This window comes from Dasypus novemcinctus, chromosome 5 (genome assembly GCF_030445035.2).
Source record: "Dasypus novemcinctus isolate mDasNov1 chromosome 5, mDasNov1.1.hap2, whole genome shotgun sequence".
Lineage (NCBI taxonomy): Eukaryota > Metazoa > Chordata > Mammalia > Cingulata > Dasypodidae > Dasypus > Dasypus novemcinctus.
Window position 1 is genome coordinate 117,012,953 of NC_080677.1, and position 23,363 is coordinate 117,036,315.

The window sequence follows — 23,363 nt, forward strand, 5'->3', positions numbered from 1 at the left end:
TATATCAATTCTGTAGTCTGTTGTATAATATTGTCTGTAGGAAAGTTGTTCATCTCTACCTCCCACAAGACATCACACTGGCCCATTATATTGATGATATCATGTTGATAGGAACTAGCAAGCAAGAAGTAGCAAAGACTATCTAGATTTATTGGCAAGGCATTTGCATGAGAAAGGGTGGTAGATAAATTCAACAAAAATACAAGGGCCTACCACCTCAGTGAAATTTCTAGGTGCCCAGTGGTGTGGGGCATGTTAAGATAGCCCTTCTAAAGTGAAGGATATGCTGTTGCATCTGGCCCCTCCTACAAACAAAAAAGAGGCACAAAGCTTAAAGCTTAGTTGGTCTCTTTGGATTTTGGAGAAAACACATTTTTCATTTGGGTTTGCTACTCCAGCCCATTTATCAATATCAAATGGCCAGAAAAGCTGCTAGTTTTGATTGGGGACCAGAACAAGAGGAGTCTCTGTGATAGGTTCAGGCTGCTGTGCAAGCTACACTACCACTTGGGTCATACGATCTAGGAGATCCAATGGTGCTGGAAGTTTCAGTGGCAAACAGAGATGCAGTCTGGAGCCTTTAGCAGGCCCCTACAGGAGAATCATAATGCAGACCCTTTGGATTTTAGAGCAAAGCCCTGCCATCCTCTGCAGATAACTACTCTCCTTTTGAGAAATGGCTTTTGGCCTACTATTGGGTCTTAGTAGAGACTGAATGCTTAACCATGAGCCATCAAGTTACCATGAGACCTGAGTTGCCTATCATGAGTTGGATATTGTCTGACCAACCAAACCATAAAGTTGGGAGTGCACAGCAGCACTCTATAATAAAGTGGTAAGGTTATATATGAGATAGGGTTTGAGTAGGTCCTGAAGGCACAAGTAAGTTACATGAGGAAGTAGCCCAAATGCCCATTGTCACCACCCCTGCCCTGTTACTTTCTCTTTCCTAGTCCAGAGCCCTGGCATCTTGGGAAGTCCCTAATTATCAGTTGCCTGAGGATGAGAAAACTTGGGCCTGGTTTACAGATGGTCCTGCACAATATGCAAGTTAGACTCACATGTGGACAGCTGCAGTATTGCAGCCTCTTTCTGGGACATCCCTGAAAGACAGTGGTGAGGAAAAATATTCCCAGTGGGCAGAACTTTGAGCAGTGCATTTGGTTGTTCCTTTTCCTTGGAAGAAGAAATGGCTAGAGGTGCATTTGTACACTGATTCATGGGCTGTTGCCAATGATTTGGCTGGATGGTTAGGCACTGTGAAGGAACATAATTTTGAAAACTGGTGACAAAGGTCTGGGGAAGAGCTATGTGGATAGACCTTTCTGAGTGGGCAAAAAACATGAAATATTTGTGTCCCACATAAATGCTCACCAGAAGGTAACTTCAGTGCAGAGGAAGATTTTAATAATCAAGTGGATAAGATGACCCAATCTGTGGCTAATGCTCAGCCTCTTTTCCCAGCCACTCCTGTCATTGCTCAATGGGATCATGAACAAAGTAGCCATGGAAGTAGGGATGGAGGTTATGTATAGGCTTAGCAACATGGAATGGGTAGTGGAAGAGGGTAGCAATAAATATGAACTTTGACCACATGACCAATTACAGAAATAAGGACTGTAATAGTCTTGAATCTTTTTGTTGTATGATTGTATATGTACATAAAATGAGTATCTTTGTTTTCCTCCCTAACCCTTTCCCTTATGATACTACAAGTTTCATGTCATAACACTTAAGGATGTCAAGTTTAAAAGTGACTATTACCCATAGACTTGTACCCTATTTTGTAGGGAATTAATGTGTTTCCAGTTATATGCAAGACAGTTGAATATTGTTAGGTGAAAATATATACATGCATGTCTGTTCTTATTTTCACTTAGAGACTAAGTATGGTTTAAGGTAATGTGTATGGTTGCCAAGTTGACAAGGGGTTTACTGTGATGGTTAGGCTAATGTGTCAACTTGGCCAGGTAATTGTTCCCAATTGTTTAGTCAAGTAAGCATTGGGATAACTGTAATACAAGGACATTCATGGACTTTAGTCATCAGTTAGTTTACTGCATAGATGGCTGATTATATCCACTATCAACTAAGGAGACTGCTGTCATAATGCGTGATGTTTTAGCCAATGGATTTTAGTCATCAGTTAGTTTACTGTATAGATGACTAATTACATCCACTATCAATCAAGGAGACTGCTGTCAGTAATGAGTGATGTTTTAGCCAATCAGCTGAATGCCCTAAAAGGGGAAGTGATTTCACTATTCAGAGAGAATTTCCCAGCTTGTCTTTGGACAGCCAATGTCTCCCAGGAACTCATAAAGGACCTTCATTGGACTTTCATTGGAGGCCCTGGCTTGCAACCTGTCTGTAAAATCTGGATTTGTGCATCCCCATGGTGACCTAAGAGAATTTTATAAAATCTCATACTACTTACAGATATCTCCAGTTGATTCTGTTTCCCTAGGGAACCCTGACTAATACAGGTGGATATCAATATTCTTATTTTTAAAATGAGGAAACAGATCCCATAAAAATTAGGTGATATGCTTAAATGCCACAACTACTAAATGGAACAATTCAGATTCCATCTCAGGTTTCTCTTACTCAAGAGTTTCTGTTCTGAACTATTCCTATTTCTCATCAAACGTGGGTACCTCTTCTAGCTCTCAATATGGAGGTCAAAGAAATGAAGTCAGAAACAGATGACAGGCTCACCAAGGAATGAGGATGGGATCCCAAGTCCAGTACACAGAGCTACAGAACTGGGCAAACGTTGTGAGCAAGCCAGGAAGAAGGCAAGGTAAACCATTCCAGGCCTGAATAAGGGCACAGGACTATGGGACAGAAACTAGGGAGCATAGTCATATTTACAGGAACATATTTTGCACAAGTGGCTCCACTTTTAAAGGCTCCCCACTGCCCTCCCTTTCCAATAGGCCAGCTTCTAAGGGTACCACAGACTGTGAATTAGGCTTACTGAAACTAGTGAAAAGCTTGCTGCACCCTGGTCTGCAGTTTAGGGGATGAGAGAATTAAACTTACTGGTGGTTACCTTATAAAGATATGTAACTGTTAACAAGATGAGCAGATGATAATCATTATTAGGAAAGTGAAGGTGACAAAAGTATGTCAGACATTAACCAGAATTGTTCTGGAGGGTCACATGACTTGTTTTGCTTTTAAAATCCTTGCATTCAGATTTCCAATGTTAAACTGAAGGACTAATTGACCGTTGATATAAACTGAACATTAAACCCATGCTCCCACTTGAGGTGTGAAGAGTTCATTATACTAGAAGCCCAAGCTAGTCAAAGATGTTTCCCAGGGATTTTTGATATAGTGTTTATTAAACATTGCTTTCCACTCTGGCTAAGTTTGATTTTTCCTACAACAGGTATTCTCATGCCATTCATGCTAATAATGTTCAATAATCCTTGGTAAACAACTATATACAGGAAAATCATAATCACAGATACTTTTGATTATCTTGATTAGTCAATGACCTTATTTTGACCTTGATTCTTTTACAATACAGGTGAAGACCCTATGTAAAGAAGGGACCACTGTAACTACTCTGAGTTATTAAATAAGTTGATGCCTGTAGAGTTCATAATATCTACAAATCCATCCTATATTTACCCCTCTAAGTCTTATTAAATTCAATGATTTTCCCTCCTATTTCTACATCAATATTGGCCATTCATAAGGCCTCAAGCCAATTTCAGCAGACCATATACGTGAGAACTTTTATTGCAGATATGTGTTGCCAAGCCTCTAAAGGCAAGAGTCTAAACTAAAGCGTGTAAAGGATGACCCAAACTTACAAAATGAGGAGGACACAGCCAGCTCCTTCATGACACAAACAAAGGCCCTCAGAGACAAAGACAGAAAGCCACCTTTGACACTAAGTCCGTGTGAAATTGACAATGGGATTTATGAAAAAGGAAAAAACTCACAGTAGCCAACTCATTCCCTGCAAGGCACTGTGATATGTTCAACAAGGTATCACTGTGGAAAGAGAGGGCTGAGGGCTCAGCATTTTCAAAGAGAAAGGATTTAATTACCTGCCACGTTCAATGTTATAAAACAAATCCTGTTAAAACAGAACCATAGATAAATGGAACCATTTACTTATTCAAATCACAAATAAAACTACCTTAAAAGGGATCATTAAAAATGAAGGTATGAAATCTTACAGAAAAACCTCTCAGAAACTTCAGGGATTTGCAAAGATTAGGTTTTAAACTCTCACTCTCTCTCTCCATGTGCATATGCATGCACATGTATAATACATATGTGTAAATTATAATTATATAATTATAATTAAGGAGACTCTATTAAGGCCAAATAAAAAGGTTGTCACTTCCTTAAGAGAACAATATCCTTTTAATGCAGGGTTAAAAAGTCATCAATGGGAAAGGACATTAAATAATAGGGTATCAAAAATATAGATAATAATCTTAGAATCAATGCATTTTATGTTACATAAACCCTATTCAAATAGACACTTTTAAAAACATGAAATTTCCTTTAGCATCAATTTTAGATTAACCAATGTAATCAATACATGTCAAAAACTTGCTATTTTTCTATCAATCAAACTAAGTATGAAAAAGAACCTCCTCTGAGTTTCCTATATACAACTGCTTTGCTGATATCAGGGACTGCTGATATCTAGAAAAAGAAATATTACCTACTCTGTTATACATAGTATTAACAATATACATGAGCCAAAGGAATGATGAGAAAAGAATAAAATTAAAAATGAAGGAGGGGAGGTACAGGACTAGAGGAAGGAAGGAAAGCCCTAAGGGAGGTTGGTAGGGGACACAAGGAATCTTCCCATGTTACCTCATTAGTTGCAAATTGGCCATGGTTTTCAGGGCAACTAAAATTCTTACTTGATGGCTGATAATTAAAAAGAATGAGTTGGCAATTTTTCAATCTCATTGTTTTTCCCCGTGGGTCACAGATCCATTTTACAACCACCTGTCATTATCTGCCCCACTGCTCACAGGGACCCAGCAAGGGGAAACTAATAGGCATATTAGCATTCAAAAGGAAACATTACACCCTAAGAATTGTATACCTCATCACATTGTGCCCATGGCCTGTCAAAGTTTTCACAACCCCTGGTTCTTGTGATTAAAACTGATCCTAGAGTGCAGACTCCCTAGCTTGAGCTTGACCAGGTCTACAACCATAGTTAATTCAAAATGTCATCCACAAGATAAAAGTAAACGATGTGGTTTTCATTTCATTCCACGCATGGATAAGATTTTTGGGGTATGCTTTCTAATATCGAACATATACTCTACAAATTTTGGCTCAAATTAGAGACCAAATTCTGATTTTTATCATCATAGCATACTACCTAAGAAGGAAAGCCTAGGAGCATACAACTCCCTTGTTTTAATCTTAAATGCTTAAGGTATTTATAATCTTAAATAGGTCCTCATAGTGTTCATTTTCATTTAATTTGGTAAATGTGTATCGTATAGATACAAGGAATTGAGCTGAAATATATTTCAGGTTTGTAGTCATTCCCTTAATCATTCAACAAACATTTTTGGGGGACTTTCTAGTGCCAGGAATAATTCCGGTGCTAGGAGGTGGGCATACAATACTGATCAAGAAAGGGTGCGAGCCCCCACCAAGGAGTTCACAGTGGGGAAAGGGGACAACTTAAAAACACCATACTGATTATATACAACGTGGTAGGAATTTTGATAGAGATCAACCAAGTGTGTTTAGGATCCAGAAGAGTTGTACATTTCGTTTCTCAGGGCAAGACACAATTCCAAGAGAAGCTGTCTTTCAGAGGAGAAAATAAGGTAATTTGACAAGGACAGGAGATTTACAGATCAAGGTAATGGGTTAAGTCTTAAGCTATCCTTAAACTCAAAGAAACCAAGTCAAAAAAAGCAGAATTAGATTAGGCAGGTGCAGATTGAGAGAACTGGGGCTGAGGCCACAGGCTTGGTTCTTTATGCCAAGGAGTTGAGACTTTATTCTCAAAAGGATGGCAGATAAAAAAGGTTCATAACAGAAGATGATGGCTTCAAATTTACATTTTTAAAAAATCATTTGCAGCAATGCAAAACAAATGACGGGAGACAAGATGATTGGCAGGAAGGTGAGTTAAGAAGCCGCTTAGTAAATGAGATGAGCAATGGTGAAGGTCTGGAATAAAGTAGTGGCAGTAAAGGTAAAAATAGAAAGATATAAGGGAGAGATTTCAAGGTCAAAGAATCAACTTGGCGATTAATTGGACAGCAAGAAGATAAAGGAGCAAGGAAGACTTCCCGTTGTTCAGCATGGCACCTTCTCACACTCTTGCCCAACACCACAGTGCATTTGTGACCTGCTGAGGTAGAAGAACCAAGAAGGCAGCAGAGAGGGACTTGGAAAGTAATAAGAAATTAAGTGGTCCTTGTGGCAATGGATGGTAAGGACCACTTACAAATGTCTGAAAGGCACTTGGAAACACCTAAAATACTTAAAGGGGGTTCTGAGGCAGAATATTGTTATAGGTAAAACTGGGGGGAAGGGGGTTTATTCTTAGGCCTTGAGAACCAAAGGATGCAGGAGGAAAGGGGATGTTGGAAAGGTGATACTGTAACTCCCCAGGTATCCATCCAAAACCAGACAGCAATACTTTAGTAACTAAGAATTCATCAGGAATAAATCCTTTTCTTTATTCTTCCCAAATCATCTGCATAAAAGGCATGATAAAAGGAAAAGAAGGAAAGAAATCCAGAAAAAAGGAGATTTTAAAGCCTAATCTTCTGAAAAAGATGGCATTAGATGGCGAATGCAACCCCCTTGAGTCTATGATATTTATAATGGTATGGATTTTCTTTTTTTCTTCTTCTGATGACTTTGATTCATGTATTCCAAGTGGTAACCAGAAGAAAATAGGGACAGAGGGCCCAAAAATATCTCTCTTCTAATACATAGCAATAACCCAAGGTCCACATCAAATGTTCTAGGAAATGTGATCTTCCAACTTAATATGAAAAAGCTTACCAACAATGATGTCTCTTTTTGATAGAGGGAATTCCACTTAAATGAAGAATCCTAATATCATATGCAGCAATATTCTAGTAGAGCAACATGGTTTATATAATTCCTCAGATTCTATTCCTAGTGTTAAATGTGATAGACACTGAACTGTGAAGATCTAGAATGCCCTTGACAATGGGCATTGGAAAACAATGTAAACTCCTTTCCAGGTACATCTATCAGGAAGGTAAGATTTGCAGAATTCTTAAACATAGGGTAGACCTATCATTGACAATTTACTGCCAGTGCTCAAGTATTTGGGAACAAGATAACTAATATTTGACTGTGACTTTGGAATTTTGGATACATGGCCTGGCTAGCCAAATAAATGTGAACATCAACATGAAATATTAAGCATCCAAAAGTAAAGATTCATAAATATACCCAAAACTTGGTTAAATACTTCAGATGATGATTAGAAAACCTGGTCCAAATCTTTATCACAACTTCAACATCATACTATCTGTTATACTGTATGGTGAAAGGACAAGGGGGCCAACAGTTTGATGTTGGGGGCACATTCAGTCACCCAGCTCTAAATTTTTAAGTTGATTGGATACATGAGGAGAATTAATGACAGACAGAGTTCCTAAAATCTCCTGTAGGGTCCTCAAATGTCTTTATAAAAGCAAAAAGAGTAACAAATTATGCATAGACAGCTGCAGTGGTAGAGATGTGAAACAGGGCAGACTCAAGCAAATATAGTCCTAGTGTTTAACAACTTAACCCTGCTTATTGTGACTTCACAAGTATGGCAGTGAATCAGTGATTCAGAAAAACTATTAGTTATTGAGAAAGAGTACTTTCCAATGGTGTGAACTATAAAAGGCCTAAGTCAACTTTCAAGGAGGTTATTTTCAGATTATCATGTTTCTGAACTTGATTCTGTTTAGTTCAATATCTTTCCCAATAATTTGGATGAATATATGGGACAAATTTTCATTTTGTTGAGAATCAATAAAAGACATGACTATTTACATCTGAGAAGCTTAATGAACTCCAAAGAGAATAAACCCAAATGGACCCACAATGTGTCATATTATAATCAAATTGTCAAATGCTAAAAATGAGAGAATTCTGAAAGCTGCAAGAGAGAAGCAATGTGTCATATAGAATGAACTAAGAGTAAGTGCTGATTCCTCATTTGAAACCATGGAGGCAAGAAGGAGGGGAATGGCATATTCAAAGTGTTGAAGACAAAAAATTGCCAGCCAAGAGTTCTATATCTGGTAAACCTGTCCTGCAAAAATAAAGAAGAGATTAAGACATTCTCAGACAAACAAAGGCTTAGGAATTTCCTCACCACTAGACAGGGTCTTACAAAAGATAATAAAGAGAGTTCTGTCGGTTGAAAGGAAAGGATAATAGAAATAGATCAAAGATGCACGAAGAAATAAAGATCTCTGAGGAAGAATACAACATGACTAAATATAAAAGCCAGTACTACTGTGTTTTTTGTTTGTAACTCCATTTTTTTTTAACTTCCTACAGGATTAAAAATGCAAATACATAAAATATAGTGATGTTCACCGGTCTTGGATCATAATGTATAAACACGTAAATTGTTATAACAACTACATAAAGTAGGTGTGCAGAGGAGTATAGGAACATAGTTTGTGAATTCTACTGAAGTTAAGTTGGAATAAAATCAAAGGATATTGTTATAGGTTTTCAATGTTAAATTTAAACCCCATGGTAGCTAAAAGTAGGTATTGAAGAATATGGACGCTCATAGAGACAAAAATTAGAGTTATAGGTTGCCAGGAGTGGGGGCAGGGGAAATGGGGAATAAAAGCAAAATGGTATAGGGTTTCTATTTGGGGAGATGGGAAAGTTTTAGTAATAGGAGCTGGCCAGGGTTCCATAATAAGTTTAAGGTGATTAATCCCATTGAATAGTATGCTAAAGAGACAATTAAATGCAATACATGACCATAATTGGGATCTAGCAAGAGAGGAAAAAAGGCTAAAACAGACATTTTTGGGTCATAGGAAAAAATTGGAATATGGACTGTAAGCTTTCTATCAATGTTACATTTCTTGAACTTTATAACTGCACTTACGGTTGTTACATAAATGAATATCCTTGTTCTTAGGAAATGTACATGGCAGTGTACAAAAAGCATAATATACACAATTTACACTCATGTCCAGTAAATGGATTTATAAATAAAGAGACATACAGAGAGAGAGCTAGATGAAAAAATCAAATGTTATGGCAAATGTGACAAAATGTTAAAATTTGTGATCTGTGTATCAAATCGGGGTAAGTGTATTTTGAAATTTTTGTAACAGTCCTTTAAATTGAAAAGTATTTCAAAATATAAAGTTTAAAAATCAGGTGCTTAGTTACATAGCAAAGACTGTGCTTTCAGAACTGAAATGCACACACAGGTCTGTATAAGGAGTGGGTACTCATTCCCCCAGGTGCTGGAAGTGTTGGCTCTGCTGACAGCTCACAACTGAGTCTCCCTCCAGAAAGGAAGGTACTTCACTCAAGATTTTGCCCCTGCTATGAGACAGCCTGATCTATATCCAAGGACCCTTGCATCAATTGGGACAACTCTAAAGAGCCGTTCCAGGTCCAAAGCTCACTTTTGGAGTCCTCTGTTTCAAGGGCATGGCAGCTCAAATCTCCCTCTGCTCATCCTACTTTCCTCATTCTTCACAGGTGTTCTTCCTAAGAACATCTGCAAGAAAATGCCTGCACACAAAATGGAAAGTCTCAGTCTGTTTCCCAGGGAACCTAAATTATAACAAGAACTACGATTCCAAATTCTTTTTAAAAACACATTTCTCTAAGTGCACAATTAAAGCTTTACAAAGAAGTAGGGCTGTGTACTAGAAAGAGTCCTGAATTAGGAGAGAGAACGTGGAAATTCTTATTAAAATCCTGCCTGGGTAGGACAATTTTTCTAAGCTTCCCTGTCACAATACATGTGGATAGTTCATACAAGAGCCTTCTATAACCCATGAAGCACTATGCAAATATAAGGTGTTATTATGGTTTATTAACAGTAGCAGACACCATAACCCTCAAGCATTAACATGATGAATGGAAAAAATGTAAGGTTCTTAGAAGAAAGTCTTCAAAGAGAACACTAACTACCATCTGAGTTGATACTGCATAGTTTTCATCCTAGTCTGAGAACAACCAAATGGACTGGGTTGACATATAGGAAGTAAGAATTGGCCATTATTTTTTATGTGTGTGTACATAAAATAAACCAATGAAAAGGAAACAATCTTCTGGGCACAGACTTAAGGATATAAGGAAAGCAGCTGATTGCTCTCATTAGCAAAAACTAAGATTTAACAGTGAAAAGAGGGATCAAATACTACCAATACCTTAGACTCATTTCCTTGTCTTCCTAACATCCTTACCTACTAGTACAGCTCTGGAAGCACTTATGATTTTCTTGTAAATAAGGCAAATTTTGGGTCATAAACAGAATTAGATAAAAAGGAATATATAGTAATAATAAAATCATATCTTCCAGCCTAATATTCCCCTGGAACCTGAGTTCTTCAAAATTAGAAAAAGTGTGCCTTTATCTATAAACCAAGATCCCCAAGAACTTTCAATTCAGGCTCTATGTGCTTGTGAAAAGCCATTGAATTCAATGATTCATAAAGTTCTTGTACTTTAAATGGACTATTTCAAAATTACCTCTCTATTCTTCAACACTGTTACCCCTCCTTCCCTAGTTTTAGCTAGTGGGTTTGCTTCTAATTTACTGAAAAAATTAAAGCATTCTATTCTGAATGCAAAACTATACAACTTACAGAAGATAACACGGAGAAAATCTACGTAACTTTGATTTAGTGATGATCTATTAGATACAAACCAAAAGCATAATCTATGAAAGAAAAATTGTAAGTTTGACTTCGTTAAAATTAAAAACTTCTGCTCTGTGGAAGACACCATTAAGACAATGAAAAGACAAACCATACACAGAAAATATTTCCAAAATATATATCTAATAAAAGAATTGTAACCAAAATGTATAAAGATCTCTTAAAACTCAATAATAGGAAAGAAACAACCTAGTCAAAAATGGGCAAATGATCTGAACAGACACCTCACCAAAGATGATACATAGATGGCAAATAAGCATATGAAAGGGAGCCCAATATCATATGCCATTAGGGAAAAAGCAAATTAAAACAATAATGAGATACCGCTACAAGCCTATTAGAATGGCTAAAATTCAAAACACTGACCACAACTGCTGAGGATGTGGATCATCAGGAACTCTCATTCACAGCTGGTGGGAATACAAATGGTGTAGCCATGTTGGAAGACAGTCTGACAGTTTCTTACAAAGCTAATCATGGGCTTACCATGTGATCCAACAATTGTGCTCATAGGTGTTTTCCCAAATGAATTGAAAACTTATGTCCACACAAAAATCTGTGCACAAATGTACATAATTTGGCAATTATGCATATAATTGTCCAAAACTGGAAGCAACCAAGATGTCCTTCAATAGGCAAATGGATAATAGAACTGTGGTATATCCATACAATGGAATATTTTTCAGTGATAAAAAGAAATGCGCTATCAAGCTACAAAGAGATAAGGAAGAACCTTAAATGTATATTGCTTACTTTAAGAAGGCAGTCTAAAAAAGCTACAAACTATAGTATTCCAACTAATATGACAGCAGCAAAACTATGGGACAGTAATAAGATCAGTGGTTGCCACAGGTTTGGGGGATGGGAGAGAGGGATGACTAGGTGGAGAACAGGGCATTTTTAGGTCAGTTGAACTATTCTGTATACTATGATATTATGCATGTGTCAAAACCCACAGAACTGGACAAGAAAATAAGGAGACTCTAGTTTAGGCTATAGATTTTAGCTAACAATAATGAATCAATATTGTTTCATCAATTAGAATAAATGTACCATACTAATATACTAATGCAAGATGTTAATAATAGGAGAAACTGTGGGGGGAGGGTAGAGAGGGAGGAATAGGAGCTCTATACTTTTTAGCAATCTTTCTGTAAACCTGAAACTTCTCTAAAGAATAAAGGCCATTAATTTTTTTAAAAAGCCAGTAAATTCAATGATCCACAACTAAAGTGCTTCTAAGCAATTCTTCCCAGGCCACTCATTTTCTTGTTCTTTGAATTGACTATTTCAAAATTACTCCTTTCTTCATGAACACTAATACTTCTTCTTCACTTTCAACTAGTGGGTTTTCATCTTAGTTCATGAAGAAAATAGAAGCAATCAGAGTAGAACTTCAGCTTCTCCTTGGCACCAAATTAGTCACTCTACTGCACACCTACTCACTCCTCTATCTGCTCTCTTTTCTATGGTGGACCTGCCTTCACTCTTCTACTGTGCACTCAATCCCAATTCCTCTCACCTACTTAAGAACACTGCTCCTCCAGCAGCTGGCCCTCTGTCTCCTGCATCAAGGTCTCCTGTCCTAGAGGATCGGTCCCATCCATATATACACGTGCTTTTCTTATTATCTAACATAGGAGAAAAGAAAATCCCCACTTGATTCCATAACACTTTTCAGGCACTAACTCATCCCCACCCCCACCCCCGCTTTACAGTTAAAAACCTCAAAAGAGTACTCTATGCTGAATTACCGTCTTTGCTCCCTTTCTCACATGAACCCACTCTACTCACCATCTGTTTCACTCTACCACCTCTTGCAAAGTTACTAATAACTGCCTCTACCCAAATCCAGTGATCAATTGTGTGCATCTTACTCAACTTCCCAGTAGCTTCTGACACAGCTGTCACTCCCTCTTTTATGAATCAACTTTCTTCTCCTGCCTTCCAAATCTGCTGCTCTCCTGGTTTTCTTTCTAGCCCACTGTATGCTTCTTCATGGTCTCCTTTGCTGTATCCTCTGCATCTCCTTTGCTTCTATTTACCAAATGGCTGAGTCAAAAACTTCAGAAGCATCTTTGAGTCATTTTTTTTCATTTTATAAAGTAGAGTTAATCCATCATCTGATCCTATCAGCATTGCCTTCAAAATGCATCCAGACTACAGCTATTTCTCCTCAACTGCACTACTTTAACCCTCTCAGCTGCTATCATCTCACATGAAATGTCAAATAAGCCTTGCATCTAGTGCTCCTACATCCACTTTTGTCCCAGCTGCCATTTCTCTACTCAGTCATCAGAATTATTCAGAATAAATTCTCAAATAGTTCCAGTACCTTCCCATCTTTTGCTGAATAAAACTCAAAGTCCTCTCCATGGCCTACAAGTCCCCTCCATATTCTGGCCCTTCTTGCCATTTCAAATTCACTTTCTATCACTCTTTATCCAATTTACTAAGTTTCAGCCCCACACCCAAATTCCTTGCTGGTCATCAAACATAATAAGGATGCTTACACCACAAGGCCTTAGCACTTGCCATTCCCTCAACCTGGGGATGCCTTTCCCCAAGAAATCCATGTGTGCACTCACTCTTCTTTTTGCCCTCTGCTTAAATATCACCTCTTCAGAGAATCTCTCCCTCATTACTCTATCAAAAATAGGATCCTTTGTCACTCTCCCACTTTCCCTTTAGAAAGTTTACCAGTATATATTATTTATTCATTTGTCTAGTTCCCACTGGAACATAAGCTCTATGAAGGTAGGTTCTTTTCTATATCCTCATCACTTAAAATAGCACTTGAAATGTGGTAAAGAATCAATAAGTATTTGAATAAATGAATGATTTCTTTGGTTGTGGGGGTGATACAAAAACAGAAATTGTCTAACAAATGAGAGTATGGTAAATTAAGGTGAAATTAGTTTACATGTAAAAAAGGCATTTCAGTGAGTATTGTGAAAGATTTAAACACAAAATGTTACCTATGCTACTAAAGATATTTTATATAGGAATATGAACTACCCTACATGGAGGAAACAGAGAGCACGGTAAGTAAGTATTCAGAATACCAGCCTCACCATGACTAGCTTTCATCTTAGACAATTTCTTTAACTTTTTTGTGCCTTGGAATGTAAAATGGTGATAATGTTACCACATACCACAGAGGAATGTGTTAGAGAAATCACAGACACCTTTTAAGTGGCCATCCCCCCAGACCTCACCTATCCCCACCTCCTTCTGTGGGAGAGTCATGAACATATACCAAGTGGCCATCCTCCAACTTTCCACTGCCCCCCACCTTTTCTACTGGGTGCTATTCCACAACCTGGGGGAGAAGATAAATCTAATGAAAAGGTCCAGCCAGACCTTAAACACGGAAACTGGAATCAAGCAGCACCCTCACCCCAAGGTGGATAAGAACCACACTCCAACAGTATAGACTGGTCTTTCTTCAACGTGAAGTGGGGACATGGAACTGCCATCTATCCATCCCACTTGGAGATGTCTGGGCCATCCTGGGAGACTGACCATGACAGGACTACATCTCCAGCTCTTTTGGACAATTTGTACTGTGTAAGTGACAAAGAGATTATTTCCGCCTTCTGGACTCTTTATATTGTGCAAGTAATAAAAAGATAATTTGCTGAAGGTTTCTGTGGTGCCTTGAACCAGCATTCCCCTGATGCACCATTGTAATGACTCACACCACAGAATGTTGGGAAGATTAAATTACATGATATGTGTTGTATTGATCAGGGTGTGTCCTTCATGAGTTCCCTAGGAGACAACACTGGCTGTCTGAAGTAGAGGTGGCAGTTCTCTCAGGAATGCTGAAATCACTTCACCTTTTAAGGCCTTGAGCTGATTGGATGAGATGTCACTGTTTGCTGATGGCAGTCTCCTCAGGTGATTATAGATGCAACTGGCCATCTATGCAATCAAATCACTGATGATTAAAGTCCATGAAAATTCCTCATATGACAATTATGCTTGCTTGACCAAACAACTGGGCACCTCTACCCGGCTGAGTTGACACATTAGCCTAACCATCACATGGGTAGAAAAGTTAAGACATTTCCTAGCTCACAGTAAAATATAATACGTGTTATTATTTTTGTTTATTACTATTATAAATTTTTAACAAGTTGGAGATAAATATAATATACAGACAAAAGATAGGGAAGAACAGTAAAAGAAACTAAACACAAAACTCTGGGTAAATGTTGTACATGAAAATAGGAATAAATATAAACACACTTGCGAAAGGATGGACAATGCCCTTGAGAGGACAGACTGACATCATTTAACTCCTGAGACAGATTTCAAAATGGAATGTCTACCTCCACCAAATTTAGGCCTAATCTTTACTGAACAGCTCTGTTGTCACCTTGTTAAACGAGTTGGAAAGATTCAATTTTAGATGAAGCAATCGATAAAGAAAAAAATCAGTGTTTTCAGCAAACTTTTGCAGGAAAATGTACTTACATGATTTTCCAATGCTCTCACTCATTATAATTGATGTTGAAGCTTTAAAAACTTGACTAAGGAAACGTGTCAGGAGGAAAAATGTTAACTCCTATGGAATTTTTATAGGGCTAAACATTTATTATAATATAGTATGTTCTTAGGAAATACTTGTTTAACCACTGCACTTAGTAGATAAGGAAACTGAAGCCTGAAGAGGATAAATGCTTTGCTCAAGGTCACCCAGCCAACAGTGATTAGATTGGCTTTTCTCTTTCTTGTTTATATATTCCATCCCTTCCTTCAGTTATTTAAATGATGTTTGCTAGGGAAACAGGTACATTGTGTTCCACAGTCCCTATTTCAGGACTCAATACATGACGAAAAAGTACCAAGAGATCATGACCCTTTCTGTTTTGTTTTTCCCACCACGGTTTTCGCATTGTAGGTACTCAATAAATGATGGATTAATAAATAATATTGCAACATTGGGTGGTCCAGCTTCATCTTTCAATGTCTAGCCCTTAGCATGGTATCTGGCATGTAACTGATACAAATATATAGCTGTTGAAAGCATGAATGAGTGAATGGCTCCACCAATTTGGCATACTTATCAAATTCAACTGCAGTTAAATGTGGAAACTAGAAACAAGGAAAAATCCAATGACATCCTCCCACCATTTGAAAGTGAGCTAGGCTTAGTACCTTGCTTCCAAAGACCAGGGTAGGGAAAGGGAAATAATTACATGGGAGAAACTTGGCAAATGTCACCTTAATCAAGTGATGAAGGTTAATATCATCAGTAATGTCATGGGGATTTCACGTAACCCCTTAGATGATGGAATGAGAAGGGCAACTCCCCTCTATTGTATTTTCCCCAAAACCCATAACCCCAGACTAATCATGAGATAAACAACAAACAAACTCTGATTGGAGGGCATTTTACTGAATACTTACTAACATTCTGCAAGCCAGACAAGGTCATGAAAAAAGGCCAAGATCAGAGGAAAATGAGGAGGCATCAATGCAATATGATGTCTTAGATTGGATTCAGGAATAGAAAGTTTGAGTATAGTTAACAGCAATGCACCAATGTAAGTTTCTTTGTTTTGACAAATGCACAATAGTAATATAAAATGTAGTGATGAGTACCTGCATGAGTGGTGTAAATAAGAACTCTCTATAATATATTTTCAACTTTTGGGTAAATTTAAAATTAACCCAAAATAAAACGGTTATTTAAAAAAAAATTCAGTGATTCATACCAGATGATGTACTTAAGAAAACGTTTTAGGTATTAAGAAAGGGCATTTGCAGATATCTGGCCAGACCACCTATTGTGAGCAAGTGTTTACATGTTTCGTAAGTTCAAGTACCTTGTCATCATAGCAGTCCCTTTTGTACAGCAGACACAATAAAAGTAAATTGGGTGATTAATTATATTTTCTTCTTCAAATCTTTCTGATATTTACTAATGGCTTCAATTCTATTTTTGAAAGTGAACAAGTGAGTCAGAGAATGGTGGCCTATGCAGTTTGAAATGAGCTGCTTCAAGCCTGGGAAAGATATGTACAGAAGAGCTCAGCCTAGCTTTATGGACCTAAAGACTGACCGTGTGTGTGTGTGTGTGCGCGCGCGCACGCGCGCGTGTGTGTGTGTGTGTCTTTAACAACAGCAACCACAACAGTGATATCAACCATTTTTGGAGAGCACGCTAACATTTCAGATTATCCACCAGGCATTTATATACAAGATTACGTTTACCCACAGTCCTCTATGAAGTTGCTATGAAATTCTCATATAGAGATGAGATCTATGAAGTTGCTATGAAATTCTCATATAGAGATGATAGATTTGAACATCAGAGAAATTAAGTCACCTTGTCAAGGTTGCAACTGAGATTTAAACACAAATATTTCTGTCTCTTGCAGTAAATCACTAAACAAAACAACAGACAAGGGAATTCCATTAAGGAAATTACTTAAATACCTAATTAGGGTAAAATCCTAATAAGATTTGCTTTAACCAGATAATACCGTGAAGGTTAGCAGTACATCAATAGGAGCTCTATGGTCCCCTTTTATTAAGAGATTATATTGAGGGGTCTGTTAATTGGTAATTAATAGAGATTACGCCTGCCTTTAATACATCCATTTCAACACCCTTTCCCTGGATATACACATATATGTGTACACACACATACATGTACAGACCAAGAAATATCAATTTCAATTTCCTCCAGAAGTAGAAGATTCTATTTTCTTTTTTACTTCTTCTATTTTTTAAGCAAACCTCAGCAGTAAGAAAAATATACTAAGATAAACATATGTAACATTGTTGAGAGCTACAATTGATATAAAACAAATGTTAGACCCATCCTATTTTTATAGATGACATCTGCTTTTAATTGTCTACAAACTGTTTTTTGTTGTTTGTATTTTAGTTCGTAGACTCACACGAATTATCATGGTAATTCAAAAGTACAGAGTAAGCTAACGACATAAGTAAAATCTAGCCAGTTTACATGAGATAGAGTTAAATTTTGGCCAGAATTAGGTATATATATAAAAGAATATATTACATGTCAATGAAAATCTTTCAGAGTTAGAAATATAACAGATTTTCACAAGCTACTGAACTTCGGCTATGTGATTATAGCCTTTCTTAGGTACCTACCTATAAACTCCATCGATGGGAGGGATTTTCTGCTGTCCTTATTACAGATTTGCTTTAGGAATTTTCATTTTCTATTTAAATATGGCCTCTTTCTGTTTATGCTCCACCTTTTAAGTTGAGCACACATTCCCCTATCGCAAACCATAATCATTAACCTGGAGGTTAATAAATTATAAAATCCAGTGAAAAAGACTCTAATCATTTTAAATAAGTCTTAAATTTATCAGAAAAAGCTGAGGGAGGAATTGTCAAGGACTAGCCACTATCATGCTATTATTTTCGGGGGAATGCCACTGAAGTAAGACGGGATTAAATGGAAGGCATTTGAAATAGTATAGTTATCATTCTCTATGCTAAAATAAGCAAAGCAATTAAAAGTGCTGCCATCCTGAAATTACCAGGGAGCCCTGAGTTACAGATGGAAGCAGGGCTTTGCTAGACAACAAACATCCAAGTAATATAATATGAATAACGATCCAGACACATGAACAAGATTCTATTAAACAGTGATGGCAAACTGCCACATGCTGCCTGGATGAATCTTTTGGTGTATCACCAAGAAAGGGAACTAATTTTTTAAACCAAGTAACACAATACTGCACTAGTTCAGACTTTGAACAGTGACAATAAATTAATGCCCTAAAAGAGTTCACTCCTTGTGTTCTTTTGGGACACAGGTCAGAGTATATTCCTATAGTCCCTTTTATATAGATATGTTCTATTCATTTCATTTAATTAATACTTCTAGAATAGCATATCTATTTTAGCATGCACATCACATATGGACTAGTTTTTCTCTTTATACTTAATTTTAGCTCTGCCAGCCCTCCTGTTAATCTGTAGTCAATTGTAAGACGGAGCCAGGCAAAAGAGGGAGCAAATCCATAACCCCAAGGATAAACGTTCCTGAGTAACCACAGGTAAGAAGCATCATAACCGTAAATTAAAAGTACAATAGAATGATATTATACTTGACCACTTCAACTTCCAATTAATATCTTGTTTTCTTCAAACCCAAATCTTTAGAATGAGACAATACATTTATTCCCTTTTTGAGAGGTTGTTTGTCCTTCTGGGTCCCAGTGATGCTGCTGAATATATTGGATTTATTTTTATACTAAGCTACCTGCCTCAGTTGGATATAATATGCTTTCTCACATATAAGTTTTATCACATAATATAGGATGAATAAAGCATGTGCCTGAAAATGTCATCGTCTTATCAACACAATTACCTCTGGCAATGGTGGACAGATAATGCCACAAAAAAGATAGATCAGATAGTTGAAATTCACAGATAAGCCTCAAATCTCATTTCAGCCAAAAATTTCCAATGCCTCCTCACTCCCAACTGACACTCTTCAGAGTTGATGGTAGTTGGAAAATATTATTGACTTGAGGTTCATTCTCGTTTTTAAAAACTTGTAAGCCACTTGCTTGTTAGCCATCTGTTTGAAATTCTGAAGAAAGCATAAAAAGCTATTTATTCTTTATCATTTGGAGCCTCCAAAAGTCAATTTAATCCATATTGTATCTAAACTACCCAATATTCTATTGTAAATATCCATCTCCTTATTTGTTAAAATTAGATTTTATACTAGATGGCCACATATAATCTCATCTCCATTAGAAAATGAAATCTGTCATGTAGAGAAGGAAGAAATGTCAAGGTTTAGGAAATTGCTTATCCTCCAGATCATACTTTCCTACCAAAGGAAATGAGAGTGAAGGCCAGAAGTGAGAAGGTTGGGAGAAATTAAAGAAATTGATGTTTAGGAAAAAGGATTGAAAGTGTTGAGGAAGGTGAAGCTGCTGAGATAATTGTGAAAGTAGAAATTTCACATAGAAATTAAGAGTAAATTCAGTGGTTGGGCTACCTGTGAAACAAGTCCTTGCTCACTGCCACCTCCAGGTTCCAGAAGACCCTGTATTTACCCCCGAGACTGTCTCTGGAAATCAGGATTGCCATTCACTAAATCCCAAGACACATCATAAGCTCAGGAATCAGAGCTCACAAACCATTACTTCAGAAATGCTTCTCCTACCCTATTCCTACCAGTTTTAACTATTTGCTGCTTCTACATATCCAGGAAGGTCCATACTTTGAGAGTATTTGGGCTTTGATTCATAAATCTATGTTTCTGCATGAAATTCCTTTCCTTCCATTGGCATCCTTGCCTGTTGCCTTAGACACTGGCCCTCCTTAACTCCTCTGGCTTTACTGCACTTGACTGTTGATCCCTGTAATTTTGAAAAAGCCCAGGAGGTGTAATATCTAACACCCCTATGGTCTTAACTTCTTCCAGCCTACTTTACCCAATTACCTCACAATCCTTAAATAGACATGGATCTAAAATAGTGACTGAAATGTAAAAAGTGCCAGATAAATACTGAATGAGTGACTAGGTGAACTAACAATTAGCTGTGTATTTACAGCAGTTTATGGAAAATATGAACATTAAGAAATAATTCAAATGTTGACTCAATTTAAGATTTCAGAAACAATGGCACCTCACTATCAACAAATCACTTTTTCATGATGTTTAGTATCCTGTGGACCCTTCTTTGACATCACACAATAGCTAGAAGTGCAGAACATGTCTTCATAGGTAACTGCCACATCTGCCTGAAGAACGAGGATAGTATTTGGTAATACAATCTCCAAGAAGAGACTTCTGCATGTTACTATACCATGAGGTATCACTAACTTTCTGCTTTGCTCATTTTAGGCTCTAAACCAAGAGATTCTAACTTGGCACTAACAGCAGAATGATTTTCTTTTGCTGCTTTCCTTTTCTAATTCCGTTTTCTTTGGCCAACACATCATCACTTGGGCTTTGCATATTATTACATTTCCCTTCATTCCTCTAACCATGATTTTCAGACACAAAGATAACGAATCTAGCCATCAAACCAAGAAGGATCAAGAAGCTGTAACTAGGTCGATCACGTGAAATCAGTTAGACACTTGCAACTTACAAGCTTCCCGGAGTTTTTCTTTGTCATAGTGGAATCCTTCATAGTCTTGTAAACTGATTTTGTTCACCCGGATCCTCAGGCGATCTGGGACAGACTGGGGACTGCAAAACAAGAATGGAGTAGTTAGAAATAAGTGGACAAATGGAAATAGGAGCAATGTACCTGTAAGGACCAAAAGCAATATGATTTCTTTGTGTTTAGAAGGAAATATCTCATTTAAACCTGAATTGTGGATTCTTGATTGGAATACTGGAATTATTTGAGGAACAATTTTCCAGAAAGCTTACGTGTCTGGAGTTTGGAAATAAGCAGAAAAAGCCTCTAGAGACCACTATTATAATTGCTATTAATTTATTCAAAATTCTAATAAGATTATGCTTTTGGTTCCAGAGCAAATTATAAGACACCCAATAACCTGAAAGAATGAGAAGTGGATGGACTGTAAAGAACTGCTCTTGGCAATATGCCTCCAACAGTCAAGCATGGTCACTGGCAGCCTAACCCTAAGACATGGAAAAACCATAAAAAGCAGACCTAGAATTCAGAAAGCACAGGATTGGCATTGAAATACTTCAATAGTCTCTGAAGGCACCTCTCTGTTAAAAGAGATTACAATAAATGCTGTCTGTGATGGTTCCTCTGAACACCACAAAACAAAGAAAAATTTTAAAGTATGTACAGTGTATTTTCTTTAGGAATACAATGAAGTGTGTAATTCATTTTTTAAAAAATCAATCCAAACTGGTTCAGGACTGATATTAACCACTTAAATGGGGGTAATACCAACTTTCCGAATCAACCCAACACTTTCAGAATGCCTTTACCTAAACTCTTAGACTTTTTTTTAAGTAAAATTTCAAAATACTTTAATCTTGGACATTAGTTGAATGGAATAAGTTAGTTTTCATCACCATCATTATGGATCAAAACATTTCTTCAATATATTGATATAGTATTACATAGCCCCACTTGTCCTCGAATATCATTTATTAATCTAAGGTTTTATTGGCTCAGATAATTTTCTCAAATAAAGGAATGCTTTTCTCCTTTTTTATATTAAGGCATAAAAAGTCACCACTGAATAAAGTAAAAAAGAATAGCACTGAGCACTGTTATTCAATTCATTTTAGTAAAAGAAAGAGAGAGGAGAGTGAGAAAGAGAGAGAATAAGAACCAAAGAAAGAAAGAAGGAAGGAGGGAGGGAGGGAGGGAGGGAGGGAGGGAGGGAGGGAGGAAGGAAGGAAGGAAGGAAGGAAGGAAGGAAGGAAGGAAGGAAGGAAGGAAGGAAGGAAGGAAGGAAGGAAGGAAGGAAGGAAGGAAGGAAGGAAGGAAGGAAGGAAGGAAGGAAGGAAGGAAGGAAGGAAGGAAGGAAGGAAGGAAGGAAGGAAGGAAGGAAGGAAGGAAGGAAGGAAGGAAGGAAGGAAGGAAGGAAGGAAGGAAGGAGAAAAGCATGGATGGAATGAGGGAGCAGATACTTTAAAAATATGGTCAAGACATCTCTCTCTACCTCATCTCAAACACACACACAAACAGAATTTCATTGCAGCTCTGAACAAGGGAGACAAAAATAATTTAATTAAATTTTCTCATCTAAAACCTCACTTTAGAGCAAAATATAGTAACTCCTTCTATATATACTCCCATTCTACTTACACAAATTAAAACACACATACAAACACAACTATAGATGCATATGTGCATACCCATGCATAATACCTTTCTCTCTCACACACACATTTAAGCTGTGACTATTTTAAAGTATAGATATAAATGCACAAATTCCAAAGAGAGATGGCACATGGGTAAAAAATGTCTGAGGCTCACTGGATTAAAAACTAAGCCTGTATAAAACAGCAGAGATGAACATTTCTGGGGACAAGCTGAGAAGACAGATTCAATGGTTGAATTGACCCATGCATTCAAGGCATGTCTGTCGGGTGTCTAATCTGTATCTGACACTGTACTGGACATTGACCGGGTACCAATGAATAAAACTGACATGAGTATTTAAGTAGCAATGGTAGATACGGTTTGAGAGCATTGCAATATATGTAAATTAGTAGAAAAGACCTTAAATATCATGCTTATCCATACCACCATTTATAGATAAAGAATCTGAGGCTCAGAAAGGTGAAGCGATGATAAAGTCACATAGCTGCCAAATGGCAAAGTTGGGAATAGAGCCCTGGCCTCTTCACTCATCTGTTTCAGGTTCCTTCTATTATACAATGCTCTTCTAAGGATCCCAACTCTATAGTCAGTGGATAAATAGCCAGGAATACCATGAATTTGACAGGAAAACCATAAAGCTGACTAAGAGTTA

General features: G+C 37.3%; 1 protein-coding gene across 5 annotated transcripts in view; it reads right to left on the bottom strand.

Annotated features, from left to right (window-relative positions):
* The window catches only part of DGKI (diacylglycerol kinase iota), a 501,434-nt gene that overhangs the window by 123,002 nt on the left and 355,069 nt on the right, over window positions 1-23,363 (bottom strand). For all 5 annotated transcript variants that reach the window (XR_009185891.2, XM_071215292.1, XM_058297427.2 and 2 more), the window contains one exon: window positions 21,041-21,141. Coding sequence is in view for 4 of the 5 variants with exons in the window: in XM_071215292.1 (XP_071071393.1) it covers window positions 21,041-21,141 (101 nt within the window). In the remaining variant the exon portion in view is untranslated. The remainder of the gene's footprint in view (window positions 1-21,040; window positions 21,142-23,363) is intronic.